Source organism: Schistocerca piceifrons, chromosome 7 (genome assembly GCF_021461385.2).
Source record: "Schistocerca piceifrons isolate TAMUIC-IGC-003096 chromosome 7, iqSchPice1.1, whole genome shotgun sequence".
Classification (NCBI taxonomy): Eukaryota; Metazoa; Arthropoda; class Insecta; order Orthoptera; family Acrididae; genus Schistocerca; species Schistocerca piceifrons.
In genome coordinates this window covers 390,723,347-390,748,074 of record NC_060144.1, presented here as the reverse complement: position 1 = coordinate 390,748,074, position 24,728 = coordinate 390,723,347, and the positions used below count along the sequence as shown (strand labels likewise).

Sequence of the window (24,728 nt, the reverse complement as noted above, 5' to 3'; positions counted from 1 at the left end):
CGTTATGGATAGTAGGCAAATATAGGCAACCTGTAAAGGTAACATTGAAAGCACTAACTTGTAAAACGATTTTTCGACCGATGCTTGAATATTCCTCGACATTCTCGGACCAATAACTGAAAGAATAGATGGAAGACAAAGAGGAGATCTGAAGAAGAACAGCACCTTCCTTTAGTCAACACGACAGCATTGCAGAGACCCTCTTGTAACTCCAGTGGCAGACACTACAAGAGATCTCTTGTGCAAGAAGATGTGGTAACCTGTTAGAAATCCATAACACGCTTTTCTAGAAGAGTCAGCCAATATATTACTTCCTCCTACGTATATCTAGCAGCAAGGCCATAAAAGTAAAGTAACAAATATTTTAGCTCACACGGACATCGCCGGCCGCGGTGGTCTCGCGGTTCTAGGCGCGCAGTCCGGAACCATGCGACTGCTACGGTCGCAGGTTCGAATCCTGCCTCGGGCATGGATGTGTGTGATGTCCTTAGGTTAGTTAGGTTTAAGTAGTTCTAAGTTCTAGGGGACTGATGACCACAGCAGTTGAGTCCCATAGTGCTCAGAGCCATTTTGAACACGGACATCAACAATCGTTCTTCCCACACATTGACATTGTTCGGATGTTGTAACTTACTATTAATTCAGTCCAATAATCCCAAGTACCATAAACGGTTTGCTGCTATAGTTCATTAAAACGGGTGGCAGATTGCACAGCATACACCTGCGTCCCAAGGTGGCACTAGAACAAAAATGTGGCAACACAATAAAAGTATATCAAATGACATTTATTACGAGTTTGGACAAAAACTGTACTTAAAGTTGTCAGCAGGCGACCGATGCGAGTGCCTTCGCCAACAGCACGTCATCGCCTGCAGCGCCTCACCAGGTCTCGTGACCGTAGCTGCTGGACCGTAGACGACTGGAAAACCGTGCCCTCGTCACATTAGTCCTGATTTCAGTTTTTAAGAGCTGGTGGTAGGGTTCGTGTGTGGTGCAGACAGCACGAAGTCAAAGACCGAATTTGTCAACAATGCACTTTGCAATCCGGTGGTGGCTCCATAATGTTGTTGGCTGTGTGTACATGGATGGACTGGGTCCTCTGGTCAAACTGAACCGATCATTGACTCGAAATGGTTATTTTCGGCTGCTTGGAGACTATTTGAAGCCATTCATGAACTTCACAAAAAAATTTGAAACATTTTTTGATGACAATGCGCCGTGTCAACGGGCAACGATTGGCTTGAAGAGTATTCTGGGCACTTCGAGCGAGAGATTTAGCCACCCAGGTGGCCAAACACAAATCCAGTCGAACATTTGTGGGACATAATCTAGAGGTCATTTTGTACACAAAATCGTGCAATGGCAACAGTTCCGCAGTTATGGACGACTTACAGGCAGCATTGTTCATTATTTCTGCAGGAGGCTTCCAACGACTTGCTGCGCAGGTGCCATGCCGAGCTGCTGCACTACGCTAATCAAAATGGGGTCCGACACGATATTAGGAGACATCCCATGACTTTTGCCACCTCAATGTGTCTCCTGACAGTAAATAGACGAGATACGAAAGTTCAGTCTCCTTAATCATGTGTGATTATTTTGACGAAATGAGACTATTTTTACAGGTCTGTTCCATGGAGTGATCATGGAGAGTGGCGTAGCAAACGGCAACTGGAGCGTGGAGCAGAGCCCCAGAGAGAAGGCGTACCGCCTGGCGGCGGCGCTCGGCTTCCAGACGCAGGGCGCCAACGACTCTGCCGTCGCTGCCTTCCTGAGGGCCGCCGATCACGCAGACCTCACCAGGGACAACAGCCAGGCCCTGTCAGACTTCGTGAGTCGAACTGTGCCAATTTTGTTGGTCCTAGACAGTTTGTGGCAGCAATCACTCGACGTTCTGCACAGGGAATTACCTGAATCGCCTGTCCTCCTGATCGTTGATGCCAGGTGAATCTGAGCTCTAGCGACAAAATTTCTGATGAAGTTTTTCTGAATATTTTCATATGATGAACACTTGCTTCGTGCGATACTCTCCAATGTAGTAATACACACTATATGATCAAAGTATCTGGACAGCCATACTTAACGCGGAATTGACCACTAGATGTAACTACAGGTGGAACCACCACTTTAAAAGAAAGGGGGGTGGGACCGGGGGGGGGGGGGGGGTTTGCATTGTCAGTAGAGAAGCGCTAACAGCAGGCTGGGTGGGCCAGGAGCGCTCAGTGACCTGAAAAATAGACTAGTCATCGAAATTTTTGTGAGTGAGAATCCCTTCAGTCGCTTATCAAGCGTTCTAAAGTTGTTGACGATATGATGTGAAGTGGAAAAGCGAATGCAGAACCAATACTACGCCAAGAGGAGGCAGATGGTATTATTATTGATGACAGTGTCACTAAAGCATACTTACTAAACACAGTTTTCAGAAATTCCATTACCAAATAAGACGAAATAAATATCTCAGAATTCGACTCAACAACAACTTCCAAGATGAGAAACCAAGAAATATGTATTGTCGGTGTAGCGAAAGAGCTTAAATTATTCAAGAAAAGCAAGGCCTCCGGTCGAGCTTGTATATCAGTCATGTTCTTTTAAGAGAATGCTGATACAATAGATCCACAGTTAGCAAACATATAAAACGCTCACTCAACGAAAGATACGTACTTAAGACTGGAAAGTTGCGCAAGTCACACCAGTACTCAAGAAAGAAAATTGGAGTAATCCACTGAACTGCAGACTCATATCACTAACCTAGATTTCCAATGGGATTTTGGAACAAAGTCTGTGTTCGAACATTGTAAATTACCTCGAAGATAACGATTTATTGACAAACAGCTAACACGGATTCAGAAACTACCGTTTCTTCTGAAACGCAATCAGCTCCTTACTCGCAAGAAGTAACGAGGGCTATCAATACGGAATCCTACATTGATTACATACTTTTAGATTTTTAGAAGGCTTTTGACAAAGCTCCTCACAAGTGATTTCTAATCAAAATATTTGGTTACATGGAATCACTTGAGTTATGCCTCTGGAGTTATGGTTTCCTGTTAGCAAGGTCACAGCCCGTAGTAAGTGAGAGAAAGTCATAGAATACAAGAGAAGTAATACCCGAGTTTCCCCAAGGATCCGTTATAGACTCTTTCTCGTTCCTGATCTACGTAAAGGATTTAAGAGACAAACCTCACCAGCCCTATTAGAGTATTTGCAGATAATACCGTCATTTACGGTCTTGTAAAGTCGTCAGATGATCAAAACCAATTGCAGAATGATTTACACATGGTATCTGAATGATGCGAAAAGTGGTAATTTACTCTAAAGAATGGAAAATATGAAGTCATATGTATGAACATTGAAGGAAATCAGATAAATTTGAGCTACACGGTAAATCACACAAATGTAAAGGCTGTAAATTCATCTAAGAACTTAGGGATTCCAATTACGAATAACAAATTGGAATTACCACGTAGATAATGTTGTGAAGAAAGCGAACCAAGGACTGCGATTTATTGGAAGAACCCTTTTAGGATCCAACAGGTCAACTGAAGAAAATGCCAAAACTGAGCTTGTCCAACCTCTTCTGGAGTACGGCTGCACTGAGTGGGATCCGCATCAGATAGGATGACGAAGTACATCGAAAAAGTTCAATGGAGGAAAGTTCGTTTTGTATATAGCGAAGGAAGGGGGAGAGAACCACGGGTATGATACGCCAATTACGGTAGTAATAATGAAAACAAAGGTGTTTTTCTGCAGAGGAGTGTTATTTTGAAACTTTTTGGCAGATTACAACTATGTGACGGGTTAAGACTCAAATCCCGAACATTCTCTTTCCAAATGAGTTACGCAGACACGCCCCAACTCATTCTCATAGCAAAGGACGAGTCGTCACTTGTGCCCATACAGCTCAGTCCTAAAGAGCATTGCTTTCGAAAGGCAAGGTCTTCGACTCAGTTTATAACACATTTTTTAACTGTTTTTTTTTTTTTTGATATGTCAGTAAGCTTGAAAACAGAGCACTGTCAGTAAGTTTCAACTTTACGATAACGTCTTTTTAGGATAGCTTGACCCCCCCCCCCCCCCTCGCCCCCAGGGTATGCAGGAATGCTTCCCTGACTTTTGGAACACAGGAGATAAATACTGTTAGGATTGAGGCAGTATGGACGGGACGAGAATCGTGGGTGTCTTGCTCAGTTATAACAGCTCTGTAAGCAAAATAAGAGGTCAGGGATTTCAGCCCTGGTCTGCAAGGAAATTTCAGCTATCTACTTGTTTATGAAACGATTTCCAGATCCCCTTTCCCAAGTTGCATAATCATGATGGATTAGCAATACTCAAGTCGATGGAGTGCCGTTATATCGAAGATTTTTACCTGGTCATTGAGCTACACGAAATTTTTAGGTAATTCAGCAGAAAAAAATGTTAAGCCGACAAGTATATACCGCCAGTTGGCTGAGACAGCGAAAAATGGATGAGAAGTGAGTTCTCATTTCTCTCATTAACCCTCTGCTTTCATGACCTAAAAAAATTATGTTATTAAACTTTGTGGCGTGATACCCTTTCTGTCATCACTTTCGTCAGTCAACCTAACATAACTGCGTATCGTGTTTCACGACAGGGAGATTTTTTCTGCCCCAGCATTAGCCTAAACTAGCTTGCAAACCCGCTTAAAAACCACACTCAGGCCGGCTGGTGCAACAGTCCAACAGTCAGTTATTCTTGTAGAGTGGAGTCGGGACTTGCTCACCTCCTCACAACCTAGCAAGGTCTGAGCTGCATCAGGAGACGCTAGAGAAGAATGAACAGTTCCAAACCACTGAACTTCAAAAAAATCATAATATCGTGAGACACTGATGGCTGTAAACGCGGTTATTCAAAGTATCGTGCTAGGGAGTAAGTGGATTGCACGTGGAAACAACTAAAGTACTGAGCTCATAACAAATTTATTTGAATTTCTGGACAGTCCAGAATGCTTTCTAAACCATTTCAACGCTTGCAATAACAGCTCCATCTTCCACAAAGTCAAATACATTTGTTATGAGCTCAGAACTTTCATTGCTTTTACGTGGAATCCATATACTCCCTATCACGATACTCTGAATAACCGCATTTACATTCCTGAACGAGAAGGCAGGTCTTTGGAAAGTTAAGAGAAACGTAGACTTCTGGTGAAGTAAGAATTGGTGCCTTTACGAACCGTCGAGGTATATGCTTGTGAAATAAGGAAGAACGAATTTCAGACAGTTTGGTACTAACAAGAGCTCCGAAACTGTACATTAAGTTCAGACACCTATAAAGTAGTTGACATAAGAGGGAGAAATAAATTTCAATGATAATGGGCATATATGCTCTGTGTTAATCCTGTCAGGAATCATCTGTAAAAATAAATGACAGGAGCAAATTTGTCTTAGAATAGGTACACTGGACCTGTGTAGTGACACAGGGCCAACTGCTGAAATATTAAGTACGAAAATAGTCTTAAATTCTCATTGTGTTTTAGAAGCTTTCAAAACAGTTGATGACCAACTGTTCACACTGGCGGGAAGCCAGAGCATAAAACAGAAAGTAAAATGTTTACGATAGGGGACTGTTACGAGCTGCTATGTTTTTCGTGTTATGTTTTATATTCTAACCAGAGAACACGTCTTTTCCTGTCATAACTAAACAGATTTTTAAACAGAGTGATTGGCCTGTCAGTTATTTGTAAGTGACCAGGAAAACATATTTTTTCCGAATACATTAACTTGCATCCTTTGAACATATTTTGTTTCATTTGCAAAGATTTTGCAGGAAAACGAAATGGACAGTTCTTAGTTTTTACAATAAACGGTTTTCGTATGAGTTACGCCGATTGAGAACAACAACATATGAGTCAGAGTTTAACTAATATTTTACATATGTGATGTCTGTTCTTCAGGACACGTCTGAAAGAAAAGGCATCAGTTTGATCCTGCATCCACTATGGAACAAGACACAAATAACTTGAAGGCATTAGCTGCAGTGGGCACTGATTTATATCAATGAGACAAGTTTACAATTTGTGGTGGAGTGGTATTCGAACATCGGTCCCCACTTACTAGACAGATCCACTGGCCACTACGCCATCCAGACACAGTGGTCACCACGACTACACGGACCCAAAAATCTCAACTTATACCGCACACTAGTGATATAGTGCTCCTGGTCATTAGCCTCAATACTTGCAGCACTATCCGATTCCCATGAGATGTCTAGCTTGGTGTACAACTGCACTGAAGGAATCATTTGCCGTCATCACCCTAATTATGTACAGTGGCCAGCACATCTGCCTAGTAAGCAGGAGCCCAGGTTCGAACCATGGTACGACAAAAATTTTGAACTTCCCCTATTGATATAAATCAATACCCAGTAGCAGCTAATGTGTCTTGATTCATGGTGGTGGGCAATGATCCCCTCAGTGAAGATACATGTCACGCTTGAACTCTTACACAAGTCAGCAAGACGCCATAAGGATTGATGCTAATAGAGCAGAGGCATTACATCAGTAGTGTGTGGCATAAATTGAGAATTTGTGTCCAATATGAGGTGATGGGATGTGCTAGGGTAGTCTGCGTGGTTATGGTGATCATTGTGTCCGGATAGCTCTGTAGCTAGCACATTAGCCTTTTACACAGGACCCTGGTTCCGATACCAATCCACAAAAAGTTTAACTTCTCCAATTGATGTAGGTCAATGCCCACTGGCAATAATGTCTTTAATTCTTTTTTGTCTTAATGTAGTTTACAATCTGCAGTTACACAAATGGTTAAAAATGTTAGAGTTATTACGATTCAGCAATGGCTTTTGAGCGTCTAACACTATTTTGCATTAGGATAAAATCAATATTTGAACCTGATCGCCTAACCTCAGTGGTGAACATTGGTGTGATCTGCTTAAATAGTTCTTGACAACATACAAAACAATTTTGAATAACTTTTGAGTGAAATTATAAGGCTTAAAACTCGTTATATTGTCTGTTACTTATCTTAGTCTCTTCTTTGTAGTTTTCTCCATGTTTTACACTGTCGCAGTAAATCTAGAAAGTTGACTCCTGTCTGAAAAGCAAAGATCTAGGATCGCTAATTTTGTTATACATCACTATAAAATTATCAGCTGCGAGGTTTTTTTCTCATTAATATTTTCATTATTTATTACTTTGTTTTGAAGGATATATCATCACACACACAATTTATTGGCCGACAGATGTTTTCAATAAAAATGTTTGCTTTAAAAGACATTGGCAATCAACACCATACTCTTCTCAATAACAACTACTTAAAACACACCGAAAAGAAGGAAGAGGTCAGAGAGTCATTTTATCATAAAACGACCTACACAAGAAATGACATTTATGAGTAATTCATACTTCGGTAACTGACACCGTAGCTGTTTTTAAATGATTATTCAAAATCGTACAAATAATCAGAATAATGGTAATCATTAGTAATCTTTTCTAAATTATAAAAATATATTTAACACATTTTTACTGTTTCAATGGTCTGTCTGAAATAACTTTTCAATACAAGTGTTCACATTTAAACGTGAAAAAAATTATACTGTGCTATCTCTTTAAACGTAAATGAAAATCGGAATTTTATATTGTGTGGAAAATATTGTTCGGTCACGTGGTGACTTTATTGAATGTGTGGAGTTGTTTGTAACTGACCACTGCAATTATAAGTGCCACTGTCACATGCTTTAGTATAAACATTCTCATTTGCCATTTCCAACACTGAGTGTGCCTTGAGCAGCACCTGCTGTTACCTCCCCACAGGAGAAGCGAGGCCGCAAGGGAATCGCCTTTTCGCCTGTTATTGAGCCGCAGTCGGACACCGCGGTGGTCACCGAGTCTCCAGGAGACATCCTGAGGGACGGCCGCTACAACCAGGTCGCCGTCATGACAGGCGTCACTTCTGCAGATGGCAGTGTCATTGTTGAATGTACGTACACAAACTTGTATACAAAGGTAGTGCACTGTTACCTCAAAGGCGCTTCAGTCTGGAACCGCGTGACTGCTACGGTCGCAGGTTCGAATCCTGCCTCGGGCATGGATGTGTGTGATGTCCTTAGGTTAGTTAGGTTTAATTAGTTCTAAGTTCTAGGGAACTGATGACCGCAGATGTTAAGTCCCATAGTGCTCAGAGCCATTTGAACCATTTTTTTGGTTACCTCAAAGCCGACTATATAAATTACTACACTAATATGTCATTTATAACTGCTGACACACAACACGTCTCACAATGTAGATGTGTACCTGGGAATGCATTATCTTTAGGCTCTGTTACTTAACTGTTTTCTGGTCTATGCGCCTCATTGCTTAACCTAACATAATACATGACACCGATGCCTGCGACTACATTTAAGATTCAAAGCCTATCTTATAGTGTGTTTCCGAAGCTATGTTCCAGTGCACCGTATCATAATCATCATTGTCGTTGTCGCTAGACGTTTAATATCCACATGTGGATAAAGATGTCCTCTATATCTGTGCATACATCATGGCCTGTAGTTTGGGTTTTGTGTGTTGTTAATGTATGTTTTCTAATAGCATCTACCAACGTTAATGTTGTGTCGTCCATGATGGGCTGTGGATTTGTCAACCACTACCATTTATGGCAGTAAAAGTTAAATTACACCGCCATCATCAGGTGGATTAGTGGATTGCATTACATTTTTGTTTGCTGGCTGTAGCTGGTTGTCTGTTCTGAGTTCTAGAGTTCTCCTGCGCTACAATCATGGTATAACCAGTATTTGTTAACGTAATATAACAGTAGGATCACACATTTTAAAGAAAAATGAAACTAGTTGGAGTATGTTCCAGCAGAAATAACCCTGAAGTTCGTCATAAATATACAACATCAGTTTTAGGTGTCACACAAATATGAAACAACAACATTAAAAGTACAGAGCTTGTATGGAGGTAGAAAAACAGTGCTTTGTCAGTCACAGAGCTTTCGTCACCAGCTTACATTGGGAAAAAGGAGAGATAACAGATACGTGTGTATTTAACTCTTCACGGCCTTTTCGCTCAAGAATATCATTATTGCATTAACGAAAAATATGAAAAACAAACAGCTTATCAACCTATATTTCAGCATATTTATTTGATAATTTTTCGATTTGGTGTGTTGGGAGTTATTTTACCATTTAGGCACTGGCAAAAATTATAACAGTAAAAGTTAGTGTGTTTCGCCTAATATGCTTGAGAAACAACGTCTTCTAAAAAGAGTTCACTGCCACCGCTTCAGCTTTGTCGTTGTGTTCTGCCCATGTTTTCTGTTGTGAATTGCTAATATACTAACACACTGTTACGTAAGAGTTGTTTTTTCCACCATAATACATTATGTAATTCACTGCACTACAACAAAAATAAAAAATAAACAAATTTTGCAGCTCGTATGTTTACGAGACAAAGCACCCATTATAGCCAGACTAGACGACGTTTCCGAACTGGGTTTACAGAACATGTTAATACATTTAGATACTAGTCACATTAACGACACAAAACATGTTCTACACTACGTAGACAGTAATTTAACAACACTCTACAAACTAAAAAAGATCAACAACTGAACCTCTATCAATAACCCGCAATTTTTGTTCATAACAGGGAACATGTTCTTGACACACTCACTCATAAAGCTGAGAACGTGGCAATGAGCTTTCTTAGAAGCATCTCAAGTACACTATACGATGTACAGGAAGTCAAAAAAGCAACTCCCAAATCATCAAACCAGAAGATTAACAAACAAATATGGTGAAATACAGGTTTATAATTTATATTTAGAAGACAAAATATTGTATTACGTTATCTGTGCATTTGATTCGCAATGTAAGCTAGGAATGAATGCTATTTGACTTCCAAGGCTGTATACATCCGTACAATCACAGGACTATTTATGTTGTTGTTTTGTGTTTATCTAATGTGAGTATATTAATTATTGTTTACAAATTTTAATTGTTGTGCCATATTATGTTAACAAATGTTTATTATTTCTATCGAAATGAAATCTAAGACAACTGGCTCCACCCAAAAAAACAAAAATGTAATGTAATCCACTGATACGCATGACGATAATGGTGGTGTAAGGCCTCGAAACGATTCATGATAAAAAATGAAGAGTGACTGACACATAATAGTTTTAGTTTGTCTCTTATGTACCCGCCTTCATTTAAGTCGTCAGTTCGAACTGATATCATCTTTTGAAATGCAGCAAAGAATTTCCTTGCTTCATGTACAATCGATTCGGCTAGATACATGATCCGCCCGACACCACCACATTTTCGATACTTCTATTTATCGCGAGCGGTAAGAGGGAAATCCGTGTTCGAGTCCTTGTCCAGCAAAAATTTTGAGTCGTGTTCCATTTCACACCCGATGGTTGTCCATATTCGCAACTGCGAATACATTTAATGTATTTGATAACGACTGTAGTTGCCACAGTGCCTATTAAAGGAACAGTGCACCGTTATTCGGAATAACATAGGCACTACAACATCGTACTTGTCACATGGTCTCAAGTCAAATAAACACAGTCAACCTTCCTTTCGAGACACAATGGGAGGAAGGAGCCAAATTCTGAAAAACCTGTTTAGTGTACTGAAAACTCTACAAAGAAATTTCAGTATTCAGTATACTTATTTATTTTTCTGTCTGTTTGGCTGTTGGCTCGAACTGACAAATATACAATCCGATCCACTTTTATAAGTTCATTGTTTATTTGTACTGTTCTTCTGTCGATGCGCTAGTTATTGCCTACATTATTTTAATAATTTTAATTTCAGGCATATTTTCAAATGTGCTTTCTTCAGTTCTGCTGTTCCTTGTTGAGATTTGTCTGCTCTAAAGGTAATCATTACAGTGCCATTAGCTAAATAAGAGTTATTCGGATGTTATTATTGGTTTCTCTTTCTTAAGCTTATTGCAGTTTAATTAAAGAGAATTTTACACCAGACGCGTTTCGCTCATGTATATAAAACATCTTCTGTCTTCATGCTGCAAATAGGGTAGATATGTTTGTACATTTTTGTTTTTAGATTAAAAACAACATTTTGCTTATAAAGCTGGCATGCAGTTTGCTTATGGTGTTTCTTCCTATTGTTTACATATTCTCAAACCATTGCTTACACCCTCTTTGTTAGCACGGACAGAGGCAGAATCACTGCAAGTAAACTACACACCAATTTCTTTAACAGAATGCTCTTTTTTTCTAAAACAACCAAAATATGAAAACATACGTATCTAATTTACAGGATGAGCACAGAAGATGCTTTATAAATAAAAGCGAAACGCATCTGATGTAAAACTCTGTTTATTTAAATTGCAGTGAGCTTGAGGAGGAGAAACCAACATAACCGATTTTTACAGCTTCTGCATAAGATGACCGTGAAAACAAACATATTATTCGCATATGTTCCGTTGTCACACATTCCTTCTTTATTTTCGTCAAAATATCTTCAGGAAATTAAGGAATGCACATAGCCCTGACAAACATCGCGGCTAATCAACAGAGAACTGGCGCTGTGGCTAAGACGGTGGACCTGTGTTACGAAGGAGGGCAGCTTGGGATCCCGTTTAAGCATCTTGATTTTAAGTTCTCAATTTTCCCCAAGTAACTTCAGTGGTTTGCCGGTGTAGTTGATTCATACAATCGGCGGATTCTTTCTTCCACCATCATGCTCCGTAAGATCTATGGCTCCATCTCTATTGAACTCGTCTCGACAGATTTTTAAACCCACTGCTAACATTCCTGTTGCCGTCCTGTTCCTCAGAGTTACCAGATGTGCTAAAACACCTTTAAGTAGGCGAACGGTCTCGCGACAGCTGAAATCAGAAACAGGGCAACCAGATAAGGTATTACAAGTCTCTTTTCATGCAGATGAGTAGTGAAAAGTCTCCGTAGTCTCTTTTCATAATCATACTAATTACGGAGAAATCCTTATAAATTCCTATTTTTTAAATACAAATAAACTAATATCCGCTAATAGTGTCATAGTAGCTAACAAACTGACAACGAAACACCAAAAGTAAACAAGTAACACTAAGAAACAATGATTGAAATTTTACATTTAGGCCAGTCCAATGTAACTACCGACTGACAGAAGAAAGGAAATTTGAATATTAGAGTAGAAATGTGCTTCCAGCACAGTGGTGTCCAATCTACTTTTGCAGATAGTATAAGAGACTGCCTGGAATGAATTAGCTGAAAGTTTGGACATTAAGACTCCTGACTTTCACTGGTGACTCTATATGAGGAATTTTGATTACCTTGTTGTCCGATTTATCGATGCGGCAGAAATTCTTCGCCATTCACAGGATGTTTTTGACCAGAGACTGCAGAAAGTAAAAGGAAATATCAATTTTTGTAACAAACATGGTCGTTGTGAAAGCTCCTCCTCCATTTTTCTCGTAACTTTGCAGTACATTTCATTTGAATGCAATAGTTTCTTTCGAAGAGGGGAAATTTACAAACTGATCACACCAGGCAAAATGATCAAACCATGTTTCTATCTCCGTGACGTACATATAATAAACTGCCACAGAAAATTAATAACTGGTGATGAAAAGGATCCTCTGTAATAAAAGACAATGTCCACTGACTTAGTCTGTTAATCTTCAAACAATAGAACACCCCTAACTACGTTCTTCTCATTCGCACTGATATAATTTGCAAATCAAAGTACATTTATCTAGAAGTGCCAAAAGTTAGTTCGTATTGGATCAGCATATAAGATCGGCTGTCAACGACCCCATCGCGCGCAACTCGGATTCCTGCCACAGGGATTCAAGCACACAAACGTATTCAACTTTAGTATTACGATCGTATTTTTACATATCTAGGCTTGTAATACTAATTTTTAACAATATTTGAGTAAACAGACACTGGTGATGAACTTGCAGCTGTACTAAACTTCGATGTATTAGCAACTGCAAAATTTTTCTGAATTAGGTATAAAGATATTACCTGTTGGTGACACGTGAAATTTGATAAATTTAGTGCAGCTGCAAAATATTTACCAATGTATGTTTCTTCAGACGTTGTTAAAAATGATTATCAAAAGCCTCTACAGGCAAAATGACTACCATAATACTAACGTTGATTACGATTATCTAATTGAAACCCTGTGGACAGAATTCAGGTAAAGTTGCGAGCGATTCGTTGATAGAATAACGTATGGAAATTTGGATCTGTCCTGGAAGGGTGCTCTGGTAGCCAAAGTCGTTAAGGCGACCTCTCACATCAAAAAGAAAATCCGAATTCGAGGCCCGGTTCGCGAGAAATTTTCATGTGTTACCAAAAAGAGAATACTTTCATTTCTAATGCAGCTAGTGTCAGAGAGATTCCACAATTGTTTACTGTTTGAGTATGAAGAACTCTTGACCTTCACGATCTCATTGCAGTATAAATATTTCGGTTCAATTTCTAGTTAACTTTAAAACTCTGTTACCTGGAAATCATTATAAATACATGTAAGACATATTTAGCACGTGTTGGAAAGGAAACGTTTCCACAGCTTATGGTAGTTCCTGTTGTCAACACATGTGAAACCCCAGTTTCTCTTTTCCCTTGAAATTAAACTCTTTCAGCTGTAAGACAGCCCCTGTACAGGAGGAGTTAACATAAATACAATACACAAAACCGTAGTCTCTTTTCTTTGTTTCTAAAATGTTACCTAATAATTGGGAAAACAAAGCGAACCACTTTGTAAACAATCGCCGTCACATTGGTGTCATCATACTAGTCTCAGCACCGATCTTCCTGTAGACGTTAATCGTGTGGAAAGATGAGTTACTAAGCTAAGGTTTATCCAGCGGTGAAGTGCAGGGTTATTTGTTGGACTGTAGTCTACCTATGAGTCGTCACAATCTGTGCCGCAAACCACTGCCATCAACACGTGGTTGGCCTTGGCATTTGGTCTGATACTGGCTGTTTCAGTCCACGTGAGGCAATCATCACAGATCCTCAAGGACTATGCGCTGAGAGAAACATTGTTCTTGCAGTCCTACGAAAAATGGTGACCTTACCTAAGTCCTGAGAGCTTCCATCCTGTTCGTGTTTTGTAAATTTTATTAATCGCAACTGGAATATCGTGGACTATCTAAGACAACGTTCACTTTGGGAAGTATACCTTGTTTCCAAAGAATTATCTTACATATTTCGCTTTGTCGACTCATTTTGACACCTTTTCTGCGGCGGATGGATTATAAGAGGTATAGAGTGTGTTGTACATACGGCATTTTACTTACTATAATACGCACCTTATTTCTTAAGCAGTTTTTTAAGAAATAACATGTTTACTATTTTAGTTAATAGACTGCAACAGCCGCGCGGAGTGGCCGCGTGGTTCGAGGCGCCATGCACTAATCGTGCGGCCCCTCCTGCCGGAGGTTCAAATCCACCCTCGAGCTTGGGTGTGTGTGTTGTCCTTAGCGTTAAGTTAATTTAAGTAGTATGTTTAAGTCTAGTGACCGATGACCTCAGCAGTTTTGTCCCTTATGAATTCACACACATCTGAACATTTGAGATTGCAAAGACAGTCTAAAAAAATTCTTAGTTTATAATACCGAATTGACCTTTATATGCCTCAGAATCGTCATCTGAACTTTCTTCTTCTTCTTCCTCTTCTTCTTCTTCTTCTTCTTATTTTTATTCATCTTTATCGTCATCGTTGTCCTCTTCATATGTAAGCTGGTCTTCGCTGCCATCGCGAGCGTTATTTATGCCGCACTTCTTGAAAGTTTTAACAATAACGGCTTCTTTCACTCTAGACCACGACTGTTTTATTCACTGACACACTTGCTCGATTGCAGGTCGTTTTAAAGCTCCCTTCAGCATGAATTCGTGTTGGGTTTCATCCCTCATCCAATTGCTCCATTTCTCTCTCATGTAAATTTTTCAATGGTTTACTTGTCGAGACATCGAGATGTTGCAGTTGTGATGTAAGTCCTCTCGGAATAACACCAAGCTATGCATTTTCCCGCTTTAATTTCTCTTTTACAGATTTTTTCAAATGACTACTAAAGTGATCCAACACTAGAACTCTTCATCGGTAAAGCACCTTTCCTTCTCCCCCACACTCCGTTTATCCATAATTTCATACCAGCCTCGTGCATCCTACTCTTGACATGTACGTGAACAATAACACCTGGTGGTATTCCAGAAAGTTTTGGCATTGTGTTTTGTCTGAAAATGATCATTGGGTTAAGTTTAGTACCGTCAACACAACAGGAAAGGACAACAGAGTAGTGCATTTTTTCGTGTCCAGTTGTTTTTATAGTTACAGTTTTAGCACCTTTCATGGCAACATTTCTCTTACTCGGCACATCAAATGTCAGAGGAGCTTCGTCCATATTCGCTGTTTGGCTTAGTTCAACACTGGTGTTTTCTCGATGTTAAGTAATAAAGAGATGAAAAGATAATATTTTCTCTTCATTTTCTTGTGGCATTTTATGATACATTTTGTTTTTGTTTCGCAGGTAAGTCCGTGATGCTTCATAAACCTGTAGCACCAAAAAACTCCACACTTAAAGTCTGTGGAAAAACACTCTAGATCGCGAGTGTACTTTATTAAAATAATCTGTTTCGGCGAAGGCTGAAACCATCATCAGACAGCGCCATCATCTGAAGTTGACGATGTGCAGAACAGTCAGTTGACCTCTGTCGCTGAATCTGAGGTCAACTGAGTATTCTACACACAGTCAACTTCAACTGGTGGTGCTGTCTGAAGAAGGGACAAATCTAGGCCGAAACCGGTCGTTTCCATAAAGTACGATAGCGATCTACAAAATTTTTTCATTGATATTATATAGATCACAAGGCCGCTGCTTCCCGAAAAGTCCACCCTTAAAGTCTGTTAAGTTACATTGTCGCGCTACCTTGCGAGAATGTATCTGAATCATTTTTGTATTAATGCTATTTTGGGAGGTGTGAATCCGCTTGAGTAGGTCATTCTCTAGCTTTGACCGTTTTCCATTCAGTCCTTTGTTTGCACATTTAATCTTCCTCATTTTTTCTAGTTCTTCTTTTCTAGACCGCTAATCCGAAATGGCATTTTCCGTTGGAGGACCGAAATGCCTCTCGGCTGCTCTGTGTCCATGTACTTCTGCATATATTATTACTTTCAATTTACAGGTCGCAGCATATCAATGCCTTTGACTTTTTCAATTACATATCTAGCTGTTAACAAAATTATTGTACTGTTATCGATAACACAAATCACTTTCAATTCGAGTTTACTGGTACCGTAGACAGCAACGACGCGTCGTAGGTTAAACAGAGTTCTGGGTTTGGCGGGGCGGGAGCGAGACAGTGTTAGCAAGCTTGTGAACCCATTTTCGTCGCATCGGTGCACTGCAACTGCCAGTTGAATACAGTGTTGCCAGATAGAGATAGGTTTCCCGCGGCATCTAATATATGGCAATTTTTAAGACGGACAGGAATTTTAAATCAACACTGGAAATTTTTATTTTAGTTTCGAGTATAAGAGGCACCTGAATTTTGGAGGCAGTTTTTCGAAGGAAACAATGCGTCTTACAGTCCGTAAAATACTGTTGTAACAAAATACATGGAAAACGACATGCTTATCCAGGAAGGTGACATTTCACGGGCAACGTGTATGTTGTTTCAGCGTCTGGAATTCTGACAGACGAAGCTTTCGCTGCGGACATGAGAGAGAACTTCACACTTCTCGTTGGCTCCCAGCTGCCGTTGCCAACTGTGGAGGAACAAACCGAAGCGGCAGTAAAGGTGGAGAATTTCTACTTTGGGGAAGAAGGGTTCTCCGTGAACAACACCCAGGCTGTTTACGACGTAAGTACTGTCTTACTGTAGACGTTATCTGCTTTCCCGTGCATTCAGTGAAATTAATGTTAGACAGATCAATGTTTTCTGCATTCAAGTAAAACACCACTGTTTACAACATCGTGCTGAACTGTATATACTTTTAAATGAGCTTCCGTATAGTCACATTTCGTTTGATGGATTTCAGAACGTCTCCAATTCACCCCTACGGGTGTTCTTAGCTCTCCACTATTCAGTGGTTACATTGCATAGCTTTTAGTGGTGAGCTGTCTGTGAAGTGATATCTGAAAACTATTATGACGTAGTCGTTCCTGTCACACAACTATACAAGTTAATAAACCTTTTGCTTTTGCAAAGAGAATTACAGCGGTAGGCCTGAGTCATAGAATGCACAATTAATAAAGAACGTGGGAGGAATTGGGACGCATATAACAACGGCTGAAGTAGACGTATGCCTGGAAAAGGAAACGTGTTCGCGATCCATATAAAATCCAGTTTAGAGGTCTACAGTACCTGGAAAGATGGAAATAAGAATACCATACTCAAAGTATGAATAAAATTCACCACTGAGCAAGGAAGATTATCCGACAAACGGGTTTGTCCCTGCGTTTCACTGTATCTCAAGTCACATCGCTCCCCCAGATCAGGTGCAGCTCACTCTCGTCAGTCCCCCGTCTTGTCGGCAGTGACTTGTGGAGTTATCAGGATCAGGGAAATGACATGGGAGGACTAGGCCTCTTTAACTAACATCATTTACCCTTGGAAAAAAACATTTATTTTCAAATAATATTTGAGTAACAACAGGTCCCCTTCGAGAAACCGGCAAGACAATTGAAGTTAATTTATATAGATTGCCTCTGGCATAGAAGAAAACAGCAACCAGCCACTTTCTACAATATGTTTATTTATTTAAACAGTGCCGTTACCGGTTTCGAACCGACAAATTCAGCTTCAGACATTTTACATTAGCTTTCACTTTTTGTTTTCCCAGCTGATAAATTTCCTTGGAGTGATGGTGCCCTACAGCCAAAACAAGATGTGAGACAACGCCTTTCAAGTGTAATTGTGCCTCGCAAAGATTTTAAGTCATGTAAATCAATTATTAAAGAGAAGATGTTTTCATTACTTACGATGCAAAATTAGTTATTTACGCTCCAATGCTGACTATGATCATGCAGCAGCGAAAACTGTATGATGCACCTTTTTATGTATACATATATACACATAACGTAAAGCACCTCTCACACACCAAGAAGTTTCACCACATAGAAGTATAAATAAACTGGAAGCAGTCTTGATGTCATAAATTTTTTCAATGTGGTGACCGGTTTCGATCTTACTATACGATCATCTTCAGACCATAGATGTCTGCCGGTGCACCACCATCTATAAGTAAGACGGTTGGCATGCGCCACTGCCTCCGGCACACATCTATGGTCTGAAGATGATCTTACAATAAGATCGAAACCGGTCACCTGGTCACCACATTTAAAAAAAGAAAATATGCGATCGAGACTGCTTCCATTTGATTTATAATAATTATAGATCGCTGTTTCCTATAATAAGAACTATGTTCTTTAAAATGTTAAACATGGAAGTATGTATACGAAGAAGGCGATATTACAACCATAACAATGAGAAAGATTTCCATCATCAGTGGCGCGTTAGATTATGGGTATACATGTACATAGAAAAGAGAATTATGCAGTTTCGACAAAGTAGCATGAAGTTAATTTGTCATTATACAGATGAAGGCCTTCAAATGGTGAAAGCGACAGCCGTTGAATTACAATGATAATAACCTCAAACAAATTCAAGAAGTAAGACCTTAACAAATTGGCCTATCTTAACATTTCTAAATTTGAAAAGTTTAAATATACCAGCCAATTAAAATAATTAAAACAGTTCTAGATAAATTTCTTGAAACAAATTAAAATTCAAGACATTAGGCAGACCCCCAAAAAGATAAATATTAAAAAAAATAACAATTGGTCTTTAGGGGATACCCGAGTGGCTTACACCAAAAAATTACAATAAAACGCACAAGTTCAAATATAAAACATTAAACAGAAAATTCCCCCTGTGAAGCCAGTTATTCAAAGGCCTTTTAGCCGACGACAAAATTTCGGTTACAGTCCAAGTTAGATAACATAAGATACTCAACTTGAGCAGACACAACCAGGACTAGCGACTGCAAACAATAGCAACCAGCGCTAGGAAATGGTGGAGAGCCGTGCACACGACCGCAAGTAGACCAGACCCATGCGACAAGAGGCCGCCGACACGGTAACTTAAAAAGTGGAGTTAACAAACCCGAAGGATTATACTACAATCAAAAGTGATGGTTCACCCATAACTGCACTTATATAGCCTTTCGAATAAGTGTACATGCACTAGGAAATAATCTTCGGAAACAGGGAACTGCTGAAAGGGAGCGACAATATCTTCCAGGTAGGAATATAAATAACCACTCGCTAGGGTCTTACCATTAGCATGTAACATGCTTAAAGGGCTGAATAATAGTAAGGGAGAACCAGCCATCTTCTAAAACATCGTGAAAACAAATTAAAATTCAGAAACAGCTGGTTATCTTGCATGACAATTATAAAACAAACACAACTCAAAAGAGAGAGAGAGAGAAAACCAGATAATGCGTAGGCCCATGATATGGCTATGCGTGACAGCCGGGCACATTACATAACCGTAACATTAACCATGGCAAATTTTTTGAGAGAGAATGCTGGCGTGCAGATTAAATCATGTTACTTCAAAATCACACAAAGAAGACAGGCAATACACTAGTCATAAAATCACGCGATCCAAATAAGAAGGCGTGCATGACGACTCAATGAACATAAACACGAACATCTGCTCGAACATCTTGCGGACCGGGAAATCGGTGCACAGAGCTGAACTAGTTGGCCACAGCTTAAGCGAACCGGGCCTTTGCTTTCTGCCCAGCCCTGGTGAAAAAGAGTGAATGACGACCCGGGAAAGACATCGTGCCGATCCGCACCGCTGCTCCGAACACTGCTACTGTACCCAGCTCCAGACTCTGCGAAAACTACCTGCCAATTGCCAGGACCGCGCTCTTCGGAGGCCTCTCCGCAAATGCGACTCTAGCGCCTCCTTTTGAAGTCTAGGGGAGGCAGCGATGATCGAACAAAGGTGTAATCCGCGCTCACTGGTGAGAGCCAGCTAAAAGTTATCGGTAGCAGGAAAGCGAAATGAGCCCCATCGTCTCAGGCAGAGTTCCCTGTTCATGTTTTGTTCTTTCCTAATAGCCACTGTCACTGTCATTTCAGTCTTCTCTTTTCCTTTATCGTTCCCGTCCGGATAATACTGAAAAGGCTTCAAATATTCTAAACTAATATATATCATTCTAAATGTCAATTACTGTTACTATTATTATTATTATTATTATTAGCGTCAATTATTACTACATCTACATCTACATGACTACTCTGCAATTCACATTTAAGTGCTTGACAGAGGGTTCGTCGAACCACAATCATACTATCTCTCTACCATTCCACTCCCGAACAGCGAGCGGGGAAAACTAACACCTCAACCTTTCTGTTCGAGCTCTGATTTCTCTTATTTTATTTTGATGATCATTCCTACCTATGTAGGTTGGGCTCAACAAAATATTTTCGCATTCGGAAGAGAAAGTTGGTGACTGAAATTTCGTAAATAGATCTCGCCGCGACGAGAAACGTCTTTGCTTTAATGACTTCCATCCCAACTCGCGTATCATACCTGCCACTCTCACTCCCCTATTACGTGATAATACAAAACGAGCTGCCCTTTTTTTACACCCTTTCGATGTCCTCCGTCAATCCCATCTGTTAAGGATACCACAACCGCGCAGCAATATTCTAACAGAGGACGAGCGAGTGTAGCGTAAGCTGTCTCTTTAGTGGATTTGTTGCATCTTCTAAGTGTCCTGCCAATGAAACGCAACCTTTGGCTCGACTTCCCCACAATATTATCTATGTGGTCTTTCCAACTGAAGTTGTTCGTGATTTTCACAGCCAGGTACTTAGTTGAATTGACAGCCTTGAGAATTGTACTATTTATCGAGTAATCGAATTCCAACGGATTTCTTTTGGAAATCATGCGGATCACCTCACACTTTTCGTTATTTAGCGTCAACTGCCACCTGCCACACCATACAGCAATCTTTTCTAAATCGCTTTGCAACTGATACCGGTCTTCGGATGACGTTACTAGACGGCAAATTACAGCATCATCTGTGAACAACCCAAGAGAACTGCTCAGATTGTCACCCAGGTCATTTATATAGATCAGGAACAGCAGATGTCCCAGGACACTTCCCTGGGGAACACCTGATATCACTTCAGTTTTACTCGATGATTTGCCGTCCATTACTACGAACTGCGACCTTCCTGACAGGAAATCACGAATCCATTCGCACAACTGAGACGATACCCCATAGGCCCGCAGCTTGATTAGAAGTCGCTTGTGAGGAGCGGTGTCAAAAGCTTTCCGGAAATCCAGATATACGGAATCAACCTGAGATCCCCTGTCGATAGCGGCCATTACTTCGTGCGAATAAAGAGCTAGCTGCGTTGCACAAGACCGATGTTTTCTGAAACCATGCTGATTGCGTATCAACAGATCGTTCCCTTCGAGGTGACTCATAATGTTTGCATACAGTATATGCTCCAAAACCCTACTGCAAACCAACGTCAATGATATAGGTCTGCAGTTCATTGGATTACTCCTACTACCCTTCTTAAACACTGGTGTGACCTGCGCAATTTTCCAATCTGTAGGTACAGATCTATCGGTGAGCGAGAGGTTGTATATGATTGCTAAATAGGGAGCTATTGTATCAGCGTAATCTGAAAGGAACCTAATCGGTATACAATCTGGACCTGAAGACTTGCCCGTATCAAGCGATTTGAGTTGCTTTGCAACCCCTAAGGTATCTACTTCTAAGAAACTCATGCTAGACGCTGTCCGTGTTTCAAATTCTGGAATATTCCATTCGTCTTGCCTGGTGAAGGAATTTCTGAAAACTGCGTTCAGTAACTCCCCTTTAGCGGCACAGTCGTCGGTAACAGTACCATCGGTACTGCGCAGCGAAGGTATTGACTGCGTCTTGCCGCTTGTGCACTTTACATACGACCAGAATTTCTTCGGATTTTCTACCAAATTTCGAGACAATGTTTCGTTGTGGAACCTATTAATGGCATCTCGCATTGACGTCCGTGCCAAATTTCGCGGGTCTGTAAATTTTAGCCAATCCTCGGGATTTCGCGTTCTTCTGAACTGCGCATGCTTTTTCCGTTGCCCTGCAACAGCGTTCGGCCCTGTTTTGTGTATCATGGGGGATCATTTCCATCTCTTACCAATTTATGAGGTATGAATCTCTCAATTGCTGTGCTACTATATCTTGGAATTTGAGCCACATCTCGTCTACATTTGCATAGTCAGTTCGGAAGGAATGGAGATTGTCTCTTAGGAAGGCTTCTAGTGACACTTTATCCGCTTTTTTAAATAAAATTATTTTGCGTTTGTTTCTGGTGGGTTTGGAAGAAACGGTATTGAGCCTAGCTAGAACGACCTTGTGACCACTAACCCCTGTATCAGTCATGATGCTCTCTATTAGCTCTGGATTGTTTGTGACTAAGAGGTCAAGTGTGTTTTCGCAACCATTTTCAATTCGCGTGGGTTCGTGGACTAACTCCTCAAAATAATTTTCGGAGAAAGCATTTAGGACAATCTCGGAAGATGTTTTCTGAATATCATCGGTTTTGAACAAGTATTTTTGCCAAATTATCGAGGGAAGGTTGAAGTCCCCACCAACTATAACCGTATGAGTGGGGTATTTATTTGTTACGAGACTCAAATTTTTCTCTGAACTGTTCCGCAACTGTATCATCGGAGTCTGGGGGTTGGTAGAAGGAGCCAATTATTAACTTAGTTCGGCTGTTAAGTATAAGCTCCACCCATACCAATTCGCACGGAGTATCTACTTCGACTTCACTACAAGATAAACCACTACTGACAGACACAAACACTCCACCACCAATTCTGCCTAATCTACCTTTCCCGAACACCGTCTGAGACTTCGTAAAAATTTCTGCAGAGTTTATTTCAGGCTTTAGCCAGCTTTCTGTACCTATAACGATTTCAGTTTCTGTGCTTTCTATTAGCGCTTGTAGCTCAGGGAGTTTCCCAGGACAACTACAACAATTTACATCTACAATTCCGACTGTTCCTTGATCCAAGCACGTCCTGTATTTGCCATGCGCCCTTTGAGATTGCAGCCCACTCCGTACTTCCCCGAGGCCTTCTAACCTAAAAAACCGCCCAGTCCATGCCACACAGCCTCCGCTACCCGTGTAGTCGCCAGCTGAGTATAGTGAACTCCTGACCTAATTATTATTATTGCTGTGAATGTTTTTTAATATATTTGGCATGTGTTCGTACACTGAGGTGACAAAAGTGATTGGATAGCGATATGCACATATTCAGACGGTGGTGTATCACGTTCACAAGGTATGAATGGACAGTGCATTGGCGGAACTGTCATTTGCAGTCAGCGGCTCACGTGAAAACACTCCCTACTTGATTAAGGTCGCACGATGAAGATTAACTGATTTTGAACGTGGAATGGTAGTTGGCACTTGCAATCGGTGGGAGGGCTACGAGGAAGTGCGTATGACATTCTTTTGAACAACTATTAATTACAGTTTGAAAACCAGCAAAAATTTTAAAAGCCCAGGATCATCTGTAAGATAAATAGTTCATATACAACTTGACACAGTACATGATACACACCTTCAAACAATTGTTTTCAATGACTTAGATCAATTGAACGTATAACTGAATGTGTTGAACAAAAGAACTTGTATACAGATAAATGATACTGAGAATGCACCACCTTAAAACACGAAAAATTTAACACTCCACTCCTGAACAAGACTGCCACAAAAGCTCTATACACAAGACAGCCCACACTGTCTGTTTACCAAAACAACAAATTTGCTTGCATTAAATAGTACTAGTACAATTAAAAAAAACCAGCTCCCGCTAAAGTACATCGACCAAGTCTTTATGCAGCGCCCAACTGGTTCCTCTACCAGCGGAAAGTCTTCTTTAATGAAAACAAAAAGTTCAGTGTCAGCGACGTTGACACCGAAACGAACCAAGATGCTAACACGGCGGTGCGGCGATCGGCCTGCTGCAGGCAGGTGAGCCGACTCGTGGACCCTTGCAGAGGTACGGCTGGGTCATAAGAGAGGTGGCGACGTGGCCGGCAAGGAGCGGCTGCCAGCAGTCGGCGCCACAGCGAGTCCCGACGAGGCGGCGCGGAAATTCAAGTCGCCGCAACTCTTGACGAATTAATGTCGGCACATCCTTCCTCGCCAAACTGAAGCCCACAGAGAGTTGATTCTGGTTGAAACTCGCACTTCCGCATTAAACACAATTCTGCACTCTATCTTACAATAGTAAGCAGCGAGAAAACAGTTCATCTCCGCCTCTAAATTATAAGGTATTAACTGTCCGACCCGATAGCTGAGTGGTCAGCGAGACGGATTGCCGTTCTACAGGCCGGGGTTTGATTCCCGGCTGGGTCGGGGATTTTCTCCGTTCAGGGACTGGGTGTTGTAGTGTCTTTATCATATTTCATCCCCATCCGGCGCGCAGGTCGCCCAATGTGGCGTCGAATGCAATAAGACCTGCAGCAAGGCGGCCGGACCCAGACCTGCCCCGCAAGGGGCCACTCGGCCAATGAGGCCAAACGCTCATTTCCATAAGTTGTTAATTTCAACAAGGAAAAGCAACATGGTGGTCTGAACAGATTGGGCAAGGCACTGGACCCAACTACTACGCTGAGCAAACAACTATAATACTAGTTCCATCAGCACAACTTTTTTTTTT

The 24,728-nt window shown here is 40.7% G+C and overlaps 1 protein-coding gene across 1 annotated transcript in view; it reads left to right on the top strand.

Moving 5' to 3' along the window:
- LOC124805730 (acetylcholinesterase-like) overlaps window positions 1-24,728 on the top strand; it is a 92,535-nt gene that overhangs the window by 52,291 nt on the left and 15,516 nt on the right. Inside the window, exons 5-7 of the mRNA XM_047266301.1 lie at window positions 1,623-1,828; window positions 7,784-7,949; window positions 16,639-16,820. Of these exons, the coding sequence (XP_047122257.1) occupies window positions 1,623-1,828; window positions 7,784-7,949; window positions 16,639-16,820 (554 nt within the window). The remainder of the gene's footprint in view (window positions 1-1,622; window positions 1,829-7,783; window positions 7,950-16,638; window positions 16,821-24,728) is intronic.